At 43.7% G+C, this 13,216-nt stretch overlaps 2 protein-coding genes across 2 annotated transcripts; one reads left to right on the plus strand and one right to left on the minus strand.

The window, feature by feature from the left end:
- Positions 1 to 5,887: 5,887 nt before the first annotated feature.
- Positions 5,888 to 6,748, minus strand: LOC116543192 (histone H3.1). The gene has a single exon (XM_032268600.1). The coding sequence runs from the start codon at positions 6,565 to 6,567 to the stop codon at positions 6,157 to 6,159; it is 411 nt and encodes a 136-aa protein (XP_032124491.1). The 5' UTR covers positions 6,568 to 6,748; the 3' UTR covers positions 5,888 to 6,156.
- Positions 6,749 to 6,867: 119 nt separating this feature from the next.
- H1-1 (H1.1 linker histone, cluster member) lies at positions 6,868 to 10,550 on the plus strand. The gene has a single exon (XM_032268594.1). The coding sequence runs from the start codon at positions 9,196 to 9,198 to the stop codon at positions 9,835 to 9,837; it is 642 nt and encodes a 213-aa protein (XP_032124485.1). The 5' UTR covers positions 6,868 to 9,195; the 3' UTR covers positions 9,838 to 10,550.
- Positions 10,551 to 13,216: the final 2,666 nt, after the last annotated feature.

Raw genomic sequence — 13,216 nt, forward strand, 5'->3', positions numbered from 1 at the left:
CCCCCTACCTGTCCGTTGCGCCAGAAGCCTTCATCCCCGTTTCTAGTTCAGCTTGGCGTCCTGCTGAGTGACGTCATCTACCCCTTTCCCCTCCCTCCCCCAGTAGTCTGCTGGTTTAAGCAGCTTTGCTAGTTTCAGTCCTTAGGCTGGAGGCTCTGCTAATCAGGCTGCCTAGGCAGTTTAATTTTCACTTAGTAGACTAAAGTTTTTTATAAATAAGGACTCATAATTTCCTCTTGATACCGAGGTCCGTGACAGTAGCTGTAAGATGGAAGCCTCCTCTGATACAGGGTTCTCAGATGACTTGGATCTTCACTGTACCTGTCAACCCAACAGTCTAATATCCCTGCCTTAAATTGGAATTGCCTTAAATTACAAAAGTGATTTTTTTAATTGTGAAAATTTTTAACTATACAGCGTAGTTAGGAAAACAGTTTCAAAGTTAGATGACCAAATTTAGAAGTCACCCAAATATTCAGCAACTTGGATTTAGTAACAAATACATTGATGACTACTTCAACAAAAAAAAAAACTTTGTTGCCTGGTTACATTGCTAAGAAGCCTCTCTTGACAGGAAGACAGTGCATAGGCAGTTGAATCAGTGAGTTCAGGTGAGAGGTCTGGGCTGGAGATAAAAATGGGAGAGCCATCAGCAAATAAATAAATGCTGAGACCAAATGAGATGGCTAAAAACAGAAATATAGCCTGTAATCCCAGCAGTTGGGAGGCTGAGGCGGGTGGATCACGAGGTCAAGAGATTGAGACCATCCTAGCCAACATGGTGAAACACCGTCTCTACTAAAAAGTACAAAAAATTAGCCGGGCGTGGTGGTGCGTGCCTGTAGTCCCAGCTACTCGGGAGGCTGAGGCAGAATTGCTTGAAACCAGGAAACCGAAGTTTCAGTGAGCCAGGATCGCGCCACTGCACTCTAGCCTGGAGACAGAGCGAGACTCCGTCTCAAAAAAACACAAAAACAAATGTAGTGCAGCATTGTTTGTATTAGTAACTGAGTGGGAACTGTAAAGTTTCAGCAGAAGGAACTGGATAGAATGTGATCTATATATCTATAAAATAGACTATTTCTTTTTTTTTTTTTTTTTTTTTTTTTTTCTTTAGACAGAGTTTCGCTCTTGTTACCCAGGCTGGAGTGCAATGGCACAATCTCGGCTCACCGCAACCTCCGCCTCCCGGGTTCAGGCAATTCTCCTGCCTCAGCCTCCTGAGTAGCTGGGATTACAGGCACGCGCCACCATGCCCAGCTAATTTTTTGTAGTTTTAGTAGAGACGGGGTTTCACCATGTTGACCAGGATGGTCTCGATCTCTTGACCTCGTGATCCACCCGCCTCGGCCTCCCACAGTGCTGGGATTACAGGCTTGAGCCACCGCACCCGGCCTAAAATAGACTATTTCTACACAGCTCTACTAAAAAACGAGAAAGCTGTACTCCACTGCATACATACTCTATTTTGGCTCAGTTCTTGAACTTCTCTTTTCTTGGTGTACTCACCTAGCCTCACCACTTACATGCTCAGTGTTCCGTGAAATAGTTTACGTTCAACAGGAAAACACCAAAGCCTAGCTGTAAGTGTCACGTTAACTTCTAGCAATGCCAAAGCCTGTGCTAGTGTCAGCTTCTGGCTGTTCCTCATTCCCACGAAGCGTAACCACCTCTCCAAATTCTATCAGTTTGCTTCCACCCATTTAAAGCTTCAGAATGAAACATTGTTTCAGAAAAATCGGCCTTTGTGGTGGCTATAATCCCAGAATTTTGGAAGGCTGAGATGGGTGGATCACCTAAGGTCAGGGGTTCGAGACCAGCCTGGTCAACACTGTGAAACCCCCCCATCTCTACTAAAAATACAAAAAATTAACTGGGCGTGATTACGGGCACCTGTAATCCCAGCTACCCTGGAGGGTGAGACAGAAAAATCTCTTGAACCCAGGAGGTGGAGGTTGCAGTGAGCTGAGATCGCACTACTGCTCTCCAGCCTGGATGTCAAGAGTGAAACTCTCAAAAAAAAAAAAAAAAGTGTTTGCAGTTATAAATCATCTCCCTGACTCATATACAACTGCATATTTATCTACATGAATATCTAATGGGCATCTCAAACTTGTCCAATATAAATGTGTTTATACATAAACACCAAGTCTGTTCTTCCTCTGATATTCCTTGCATCAATCAATAGGACTCCATTTTTCAAGCAGCTTGTGCCAGGAATTGTGCAATCTTGTTTGTTCTGAGCTTCTTACAACTTTCATCCAATGCAGTTCACTCTGTTGAAAATCAGTCAAAATACCTTTCACTGCTTTCTCTGCTGCTGCTTTAGGAGAAAGCTGCCATGGCGGTTTGTCTGAATGAACACAGTAACCTCTAACTGGTCTTTGTTTTCACTTTTAATCCCCTTATCATACAGTTTTTTATCTATCCAACAGCAACAGTGATCCTTTCTAAAGTTATTATGTCCACTGTCTGCTGAAAACATTCCAGTGGCTTTCCATCACCTTCATAATAAAAACCAGCATCTTTATCATAGCCTAGAAGTCAGATGACCAACAATTTCAGTTTGCCTAATTCTCAGGTGTTTCTCAGGGTATAGGACTTTCAGCGCTGAAACTTAGAAAGTCCCAAGCAAACTAGGATGAGTTGCTCAACCTACTTGGGAGGCCCTACTAGATCTGTACCCTGGCTACCCTCTGACCTCAATCTCTTCACAGTTATTTCTCTTCACTGACCCCTTGCTGTTTCTGGAATGCACCAACCATTTCCAGCATCAGCTTCTTTATATTTATTCTTTCTCCCTAGAAGTGTCTAATCCTGGAAATCTGAAGAGCTCTAGATCTCATTTCATTCAAGCCTCTGCTCAAATACCAACCTTAAGAGATCGCCTATGATCATCCTTTGTAAAATATTAAGCTTTTCTGCTCATTTGACATGTATATAGCTGACTATGCTCAAATAGCATATATATGTACACACATATATAACAATATATTTAACAAAAATACATATAACTATATATATATGTACATATATTATTTTGTGTTTGTTCTCTCTCCCTCAACTGGAATATATTTTTTGACGGTAGGGACTTTGCTTTTTCCCAGAAGTATGCCCAGCACCTAGAACAGGCCTAACAATTAATAGGTAGTTTATGGAGGTTTGTTGAATGAATGCATGCACGAATCTTCTATATAAGTCTCCAGGCTCCCACTAAGCCCATTAGAATGCTACCACAATCAATTCCCCATCTCTCATTCCTTGACCTGCCACTGCCTGAAGCAATCATCGTGTAGTTTCTCTCTAGAAAGTCTCCGGGGATAGTGCAGGGCTCGCTAATTAAGCAACGTTCGCTTTGTTCTGAGCAAGGACTGCATGAGTGTTAGGATTGAAGAAGGCTAAAGGTGGTGGTGAGAATGTCTAAGATGACTATGATCTATCAGCAATGCTATGAACTAAAAAGGCCAGGCAAACCATAACAGGAGCTACTTATGGATATTGTTATAGCAACCATACCTCCCATATGCGAAATCTATATCCACATACCTCTCTACATTGACTCTGGAATTCAGGAAAGGGAATTATAATTTGCTAACTTACGTACCCCAATGTCTACAACAATATCTGGCATATAAGATCAATAAATATCTCTAGAATACCAGCTTTCAGACATAAAATTACCCACCTTCTGTACCCAGGCTCATTTTTGTTCTTCTGACTCTTCGATTCCTAAAACCATCCAGGATGCAGCTACTAATTCTTTTCATTGTCAGTTTTAAATTAAACCAAGCTGTGTACATGTGTAAATTCCCCCAAGAAATCCTGGATGAAAACTGTCAGGTGGAAAACAGGACCCCAAAATAAAAAGACATCCATCACTGAAGCCAACATAGTGAAGCCAAAATCAGTCCTCTGTAACAATGGTACAAAGAGCACAATGACAAAGGCATTGTGAATATCTATTCAGATGAGAGTAAGATTTTTCCCTATTAGCTAATTTCAAGTAAGTTCACATCATTTTCCTGCTGAGTTCTGAAGCTTGATGTAGCACTGGAACACATAACTGGATCAAGAACATCCTTTAATACTATGGCTATAATGACTTGACTGGACAAAGCCCAGGCTTCCAAGTTTAGCCCAAGAGGCCCTTCACAGACCAACAGTGCCTAGGCTAACAACCTCATGTCCTGCCACCCTGCCTGCATCATTTCTCTCTCTCTGTGTGTATATAGAAATACATATGTGTATGTATATAATATCAGCTTTACTGATATTTTGCATACCATAAAGTTTACCCACTTTACGTACAGTTCAATGAATTTTACCATGTTACTTAGTTGTACAACCATCATCACAATCTAATTTCAGAATATTTCTATCACTCAAATTTCCATTTCTACGTAAAGCGGGGAGAAAACATGGCTAACTGCTGAAGGCTGCATTAACACAGAAATAGGCGCTTTTCTCTCTAAACCAGTTTTAATCTCCCCTAAATTTAGTGTCCTGGATATTCCAGGACTCTGAATTCGGCTTCAATTTTCAGGGTTTTTTTTTAATCGAGGCAAATCGTATTGGTGGCAATAAATTTAGTACTGCTCTCAGTGCATGATTGAAGGATACTTAAAAATCTCTGATTTTCTTTCATAATCCCTAAAAAAGATTTTTTTCCTGAAAAGGTTTAGTCGTTTCTCAATAAACTTATTAGCTTTCCCCTCGCGCTCTCTGGATTGCCTGAGAAAGTATTAGCTCATCAGCTCTGATTGGTTGACAGCTACTAATAAGGCTCACTGATTGGGCAGCGCTTCTCTTTGTTCCTTGGAAACTAATACAAATTCTTATCACTACTTGGTTTTTTCCATTCATTTTTCAGAGTAAGAATATCACTGCTCGCCTACCCGTATCTAGTGAGTGGCGGGGACTAAATTCCCGTAATCTTCTTTGCTGTCTGGGTCGTCAGCTCAGTATCATTCATGTTAATCATACACCAAACTTCTTGGGTTAATGGATACAGCTCTTCTTTTGTTTAGTTGGGCGGCCCTGAAAAGGGCCTTTTGTCTAGAAACGCAAGCTGTGGAGATATCGGCAACCTTAACCGCCAAAGCCGTAAAGGGTGCGTCCCTGGCGCTTGAGCGCGTAGACCACGTCCATGGCAGTGACCGTCTTACGCTTGGCGTGTTCAGTATAGGTGACAGCGTCACGGATCACGTTCTCCAAGAACACCTTGAGCACCCCTCGAGTCTCCTCGTAGATCAGACCAGATATCCGCTTGACCCCGCCACGCCGGGCAAGGCGCCGGATGGCCGGCTTGGTGATGCCCTGGATGTTGTCACGCAACACCTTGCGGTGGCGCTTGGCACCCCCCTTACCCAAACCCTTCCCGCCCTTACCACGTCCAGACATGACTTCCCAAAAAGTGAGCCAAGAGCAAGTGAGAGAATAGGGGAACCGATCTTTATATATCTACCTTCCCCCAACCCCAAGTAGACAGAAAATAAGAAGTGCGCAGGCGGGAATGTGACGTCTACAGTCCCCTCCCTTAACCCCTCCTCCAAGCCTCAGGAACTGGCAGGAGCAGCGGGTGGGGAAACGAGGGTGGAACCAAATTGGCTTGACCAATGGCCTTTTATTTTCTTAGCAGAGTTACATCGTTACGTTTTGAGTAACAAAGTGTCAAAGTAAACCCATTCTCATTTCAAATCTATTTTAAGCCGAATACTTTGAGACGAGTATAGCTCTGCAGCCCAGGCTGGAGTGCATCGGTGCGATCTCAACTCACTGAAACCGCTGCCTGCAAGGTTCAAAGCGATTCTCCTGCCTCAGCCTCTTGAGTATGGCTGAGATTACAGGCCCTCACCATCACGCCCAGCTTCTTTTTGTATTTTTATTGGAGACCGGGTTTAGCTATGTTGGCGAGGCTAATCCCGATCTCCTGACCTCGGGTGATCGGCCCGCCTCAGCGCCCTAAAGTGCGGGATTACAGGCGCGAGCCACCGTGACCGGCCAAAATGGAATGGCTTTTAAACTTTTGGTGGTGAGCCGAAAAGTGGCCCCAGTACATTTCCTTTCCTCTACGTTGGTTACTTACAGCTACTTTACTTGAGCATGTGGTGGCTCTGAAAAGAGCCTTTGATTGGGCAGTGAAAGATGCCAGAGTAATTACGCCCGCTCTCCGCGGATGCGGCGAGCGAGCTGGATGTCCTTGGGCATGATAGTAACGCGCTTGGCGTGGATGGCGCACAGATTGGTGTCTTCAAACAGCCCTACCAAGTAGGCCTCACACGCCTCCTGCAGAGCCATCACAGCGGAACTCTGGAAACGCAGGTCCGTTTTAAAGTCCTGCGCAATCTCGCGCACCAGGCGCTGGAAAGGTAGTTTACGAATCAGCAGTTCTGTGGACTTCTGATAACGGCGGATCTCGCGCAAAGCCACGGTGCCGGGGCGGTACCGGTGAGGCTTTTTCACGCCACCGGTGGCGGGAGCGCTCTTGCGAGCCGCCTTGGTGGCCAGCTGTTTGCGCGGCGCTTTGCCACCCGTAGACTTCCGAGCAGTCTGCTTAGTGCGAGCCATAACAGAAGGAAACACAGCACAAGAGCAAACAGTAATGCAAGCACAGCCGAGAGCAGCTCTGCTATTTATAGTATGTAAAGTACAGTGATTGGATGATAGAAGACTCTGAGTATGACGTTACAAGCTCTGATTGGTCTATCTTCAAGCCAGCAACAAACCTGCACTTTCACTAGCTACTATATTCTATTCCAAATCTAGATTATTACTTTTAAGTGGCATTTTATTATTATTTTAGTTTAGTTTTGCTTTATTCCCTGAGCTGGCCTCAACTCTCGGGCTCAAAGGATCCTCCCGCCTCAGCGTCCGGAGTAGCTAGGATTACAGGCCAAGCCAGTGCGGCGGCTTGGACTTGTTTCTTCTACACGTCGTTTTCATAACCTAAGGGCACTTTTTCATAAAACAAGACATTGAGCCCAAAGGTATTACAGTTCTCCAATTCTGTATAACCTTCAGCCTTTTAGGAGAGAACAAGAAAGAATATTGCTCGCCTCCTCTCCGGAAATGTACCCTTTCCAGGAATTTCTGAAACCTTTCAGAAGTGGATTCCTTTGTAACGCCTTGACTTAGAAGCGTTAATGAAATCTGCAAAGCATCTCAAACAGGATAGCACTATCACTCATAGAAGCATTGTCCATGAAACGTCTTTCTCTTGTTTATGCTCTCTGAATCCTAAATTTGCAGCGTTCCGCAGCTTTTGTTTTCTAAAGCCTAAGTGTACTCTGCTGGTCGCAAAATGGCCGTTCTCCTTCACCGCCGCCAGGTACCACCAGCTGGGAATTGTTCCTTTTGGGAGCAGGAGGTGGACTTGGCCCAAGAGAAACTGGATGGTATTCCGCAAGGAACATAATTTAGCATTGCCAAAAGCTAATGCAATCATTTTAAAAGTCTCAAAACACTAAAATATGAATTGTGACCTCTTTTATATTAACAGGAGGCAGGCCATATTCTACCTTTTGATTGGTTTAGGCTATTTTGTCGAACAGCCACTTAGAAAACAGATCTAGCATCCTTCATTTGCATGGAGCGTTTACATTTTATTTGAAGCCATTTTAACCCAATTGAAACAAAGGAGACAGAACCCATGATCTCTGAATAAGATAATTCGGAGAATTTCCTTTTTAAAAGTTGCGTTTTTTCAGATGCCTCGCTTATTACAGTAGGAAAGATTAATATCTTTCAAAAAGGGTTTAGTTACAAAAATATTCCAAGCGTGTATACCTGCGTTTCATAACTGACTAGCCGTCAAACCAAGATGCATAGTTTCCAACTTTTATCTTCCAAATTCTTAGAAATTACGTGAAACATTTGAAAGCATGGCTTCTCAATAAAATGAGGCGTAAGAAGCACTACTGCAGAAGATTGACACAATATTTATCTGGGACGCCTACATTATTTGGTTGGCACATTGTTTGAAGGAAAAGGAGAGAAGCTCAGGTTACTTAGCACAGCGCGAACTTATTTGAAAACTACAACAGCACGAGTGGAAATAAGGCCTCATTACCTCACTCTCCACTGTGCTAGGGGGTTATACAGAATAGGATTGTGGAAGGGGATGTCGATTTAATAGCTGTTTATTCTCCCGTTACCTGAGTCTGTGACTGGGAATGTGAGATCGTTTAGCTTATTGATACTCTGAAATGCTTTAACAGCCACAAAAAAGTTAAAAGGTGGTTACCATAAAATCTTATCCCCAGGGTGTGCCGTTTGTTTTCACACTAAGGGGACTTAAACTCCCAGGAGAATGCCTGTCAGGGAACCGATGTCTACCCAGCATTTATTTAACACCTTTCACAGGCTTGTGAGGCCCATAAATCTTTGTTGAATAAAAGGATGAGTTGACCATATCATGACAGGCTGATCGTATGTGCTGAGATGAAACACAGGTTGTAAACCTTAGCACCCATCTGGGGCATGTTGTATGGGTGAAAAGGGTATTGGAAATTCCTGAAGTGCATTGGACTGTGGAAATAAGTTGCAATGGCAGAAAATTTTCCACACTTTTGCAGCGTTAGTGAATACTGGTGGTGTTTACGATTCATTCTTCTTTGACGTGAAAGGTATTCGCCAGACACATCGCTCTAAAACATTGCCAGAAAATGTAAGAGTTGGTGACAACTAGCCCTAACGCGACCTAAAACCGGCGCTTTCCTCTCTCCTTCCCCAATTATTCAAAACACTGAAATTTGCATTTCTTGCAAATCAAAAACGAACATCTCTGGCAACGGACCTTTAATAATTTATAATAAAACTCCTCAGATGCTTATGGGGCTGCATTTACAAACTGCTCCCCCTCAACCCACTCCCTAAAAAAAGAGCTGCTTTTTTAGAGAGAAGCTGCACCCTCTGATGTTACTGGGCGGCAGTCTGCCTACAATTTCCTTCACAACGAAGAAACCCGGGCGGCTTTTTCCGTGTGTTTGCTGTGCGATTAGCGAAGCAAGACCATAGGCACCAGAGACCCCCAACTGCCTTCTGAGAGTGGACAAAACCCTCGGCACTGCGAGGGGCGGGGCACTAACGGGCACCAATCACCGCGCAGTCCCACTCTATAAATACGCCGCGTCGCGGGCGTTTCTTAGCATCCTGCTTTGTCAGGTTTTACCAGTTTACTTGCTGTACTCCGTCACCATGTCCGAAACGGCGCCTCCCGCTTCCGCCGCTTCAGCTGATCCTCAGAAATCGGCAGCTGGCAAGAAGGCCAAGAAACCAGCTAAGGTTGCAGCAGCCACCAGGAAAAAACCCGCGGGCCCCTCTGTGTCGGAGCTGATCGTGGAGGCTGCTGCTTCCTCCAAGGAGCGTGGTGGTGTGTCATTGGCTGCCCTTAAAAAGGCGCTGGCGGCCACCGGCTACGATGTGGGAAAGAATAACAGCCGCATTAAGCTGGGCGTTAAGAGCCTGGTAAGCAAGGGCACATTGGTGCAGACGAAGGGCACCGGCGCCTCAGGTTCCTTCAAGCTCAACAAGAAAGCATCCTCCGTGGAAGCCGAGGGCGGCGCCTCAAAGGTGGCGGCGAAAACGAAGGCAACCGGCGCATCTAGAAAGCTCAAAAAGGTCACGGGGGCTGTTACCAAAAAAAGCGTGAAGACTCCGAAAAAGGCTAAAAAGCCTGCCGCCACAAGAAAGCCCTCGAAGAGTCCCAAAACTGTAAAGCCCAAAAAAGTAACCAAAAGCCCTGCTAAAACCAAGGCTATAAAACCCAAGGCGGCCAAGGCTAAAGTGACGAAGCCAAAGACTGCCAAACCCAAGAAAGCAGCACCCAAGAAAAAGTAAATTCCAGTTGGAAGCTTCTTACATTAACCCAACGGCTCTTTTAAGAGCCACCTACATATTTCAGGAAAAGAGCTGTGGTACACAGGTAGAATCCCCCAGTAAAATGGAAGACGCCCGCAACTGTATTCGTATAATTTGGAGAGTCAAGAGGAACTTTAACATAGGTTGAGTAAAGCTAATTGCTACCAGATGAAGCTATCAAAGATAGCAAGGTGACTTAAAATGCGCCGAATAAAGAAAATCGGTGTTTTACAGTTACCTGGGGCTTTTTCTGTAAGTAGCCCGAAGTCCCGCGTCTCACAAAGCTAATTAGTCATAATCGTGTAAAACCAAGATCGAATCCCCGTCTCAGGCTTGAGGCTTTTTATTATGTGCAAGGTTAAAGTGGGGACATTGACTTCTTGGGTCAATATTGCCAAAGGTAGCTTTTTCTGAAATTGGGAAATGCTTCTTAGTTGGTAAAATTCATGGCTTAACCACTCCTTCGCAGGAGTGTTTAGCGGGCTGTCTGTCCTTGGGGATGACAGTGACCCTGCTGGCGTGGCTGGCGCCCACGTTGGCATCCTCTAAAATCCCCACCAGGGAGGCCTAGTTCGCTTGCTTTCTGCAGCGCCATCATGACAGAACTTTGAAACGCAAAATGCTCTTGCTTTGTGCAGCGTCTTATTATCCTGGGTGCATTTGAGGGCTATCGATTTGGCTTAGGCCTTCGTCAGGACAAAGGATCTTAGTTGCAGTAGAGTTTTACAGCTGAAATCCAAAAGCCCTTGTTCGGTGTCTGTTTATAGAAACAGAAGCGCTCTGATTGGATATTTGAAAATTGCTGTGCTTAACTGGATCGTGTTTCACAGGATTTTCAACCCTGGTGGAGTCCATACATTAAATACTGAAGATCCTTTTCTGAGGACTGCCCCTTTAAGCTTTTGCAATTTTAATTCTGGGGTTCAGATTTTAATAACTGGATTTTTGTTTACATCTGACAAAAACAGTAGTATATGATCAGCCAAGTTTACTCACTTTTCCTTAGTGCAGCTCAATTAGTTCTAAAAGTTTATTTTTGCATGTGAGTTAATAATCAGTTGTATTTTTCAAACGGTCAGTCTTTTTTCATTTGCTTTGCTTAGCTACTTTCACCAACTAAAGTCAGCAATACAGGCACATCACATCCCTGTTCCCCCTCCCTCAAACCAGTATGTAGTAGCTACGTATGTATTCCTTTAAAAAAAAAAAAAAACGGTTTTTTTGCACCTATTTTTGTGAGAAATATATGTTTTTCTTTGAACTAAGTCTTTTACACCCCTATATACATGCATGGTTTTGTTTTTTCAGTTTTGTTTTTTAATGTTTTGACACAGGGTCTCACTCAGTTGTCCAGATTAGACTACAGTGGCATAATCGCAGCTCACTGTAACCTCCAACTCCTGGGCTCAAGCTATCCTGCCACCTCAGCATCCAGAGTAGCTGGAATTGCATGCCCACATTACCAAGCCAGGATAATGTTTTATTTTTTGTGGAGACAGTCTCACCATGTTGCCTAGAAACTGGCCTCAAGCTATCCTCGGCCTCCCAAAGTGTTGACATTATAGTCATTGTGCCTAGCCTGGTATGCATAGTTGGTTTGTCTTGATTAGGATTATTAATTTAAAAAACAAAGGCTGGGTGCAGTGGCTTACACCTATAATCCCCAGCACTTTGGGAAGCCGGGTGGGCAGATTGCTTGAGCTCAGGAGTTCAACACCAGCCTAGGCAACATGGTGAAACCCTGTCTTTATAAAAAAAATACAAAAATTAGCCAGGGCCGGTGGCAGGCACCTGTAGTCCAGCTCCGTGGGAGGCTGAAGTGGGAGGATGATTGGAACCCAGGAAGTAGAGGCTACAGTGAGCAGAGATTGTGCCACTGCACTCAAGCCCAGGTAACAGAGTTAGATCCAGTCTCAAAACAAAAATAATAAAAATTTTTTACAATGATGTTATATACACTTCTGCATGTTGCTTTTCTGTTATCCAGACTTTTCTAAAACTCTGTCATTAAAGAAATCCTTCTTTGGAGTAGCATAAGTTATTCACCCATTTCTTTTTGATAATCATTAATGTTTCCAGTTACCACTTCTGAACTTGGTGCCATTGAATAGAATTCCAGGGTTGAGACTGCTAGGTTTTAGGTTGTATTTTATTATTTTATTTATTTTTTTAGACAGAGTCTCGCTCTGTCCCCCACACTGGAGTACAGTGGCATGACCCTGGCTGCAACCTTTGCCTCCCGAGTTCAAGAGATTCTCATGCCTCCAGCCTCCCAAGTAGCTGGGATTACAGGCACCTGCCACCACACCTGGCTAATTTTTGTATTTTTAGTAGAGATGGGGTTTCACCATGTTGGCCAGGCTGGTCTCAAACTCCTGGCCTCAAGTGATCCACCCACCTTATCCTCCCAAAATGCTGGGATTACAAGTGTGAGCCGTGGCACCAGTCCTGGACTTTGTCTTCTGTTTCATTAGTCCTTCTGTCTACTCAAGCACCAGTACCATGCTGTTCGATGATTCTATATAAAATGCTGTAAAGGCTGTCCACCCTTACTGCTCTTATTTTTTAATTTTAAGGCAATTGTAGATTCCAGCTTTCCAAAGAATTGTGCAATGCTTAAAGCTAGAGATGCCTTGGAAGTCATTTAGTTTTTGTCAGAGAAAATTCTGTAGAGACTCTGTCCTGCTCTCACTGAGTACCATCCCATAACACCCCCCATCAGCTTTAAACGGCAATAATACCTTATGGACAGTATGCTTTTCCTCAAATATATTCTAAGCCATGGTCAATGCAAAAGAGTGAGAAGGAGAGTGGAATAAGTTACTATCTATGAATCCATGGGTGCTCTCTTTAAACTTATTTATCATTCCCTCTTCCAAACTCTCTTGAAGGTCACCTTGCTTTCCTTTCTACATAAGAACTCCTAACTCCAAGGGAGGAAGGTAAGTTATTTATATTCCGTGCTTAGGAAAAGAGAAAATAGGCTTGGTAAATGTCCACTTTCTACGACTATTCTCTGTGTTTCTCATAGGATCATTCACTTATCAGTTGGCTCTTGAGAGAGAATGCAAGGTTCAAGGATACGAACCTAAATCCAGCCTGTATAGACCTTACGATTTTCTACTTCTCTAAAATATGGCCTGGAGACATGGTGAAAGTGACACATAAACATGCAGTATCTCATGTCCCTCCATGGAGAGAAGGTGCACCATGGGAAATAGCAGTAGGTCAATGACAGTAACAACTCCCTGGTGGCTTAATTTTATTCTTTTATTTATAAAACTATTGGTACACTACATAGTCCTTAACTGTGCCACAAAGAGTCATTATTTTAATTTCATTAATTTCTTATTTCAAT

This window comes from Sapajus apella, unplaced genomic scaffold (assembly GCF_009761245.1).
Source record: "Sapajus apella isolate SASKATOON/1434 unplaced genomic scaffold, GSC_monkey_1.0 scaffold184, whole genome shotgun sequence".
Lineage (NCBI taxonomy): Eukaryota > Metazoa > Chordata > Mammalia > Primates > Cebidae > Sapajus > Sapajus apella.

What these genes read in the sequence shown, in the direction of transcription:
- LOC116543192 (XM_032268600.1), bottom strand. Translation starts at nt 6,567, where the DNA reads ATGGCTCGCACTAAGCAGACTGCTCGGAAGTCTACGGGTGGCAAAGCG.
- H1-1 (XM_032268594.1), top strand. Translation starts at nt 9,196, where the DNA reads ATGTCCGAAACGGCGCCTCCCGCTTCCGCCGCTTCAGCTGATCCTCAG.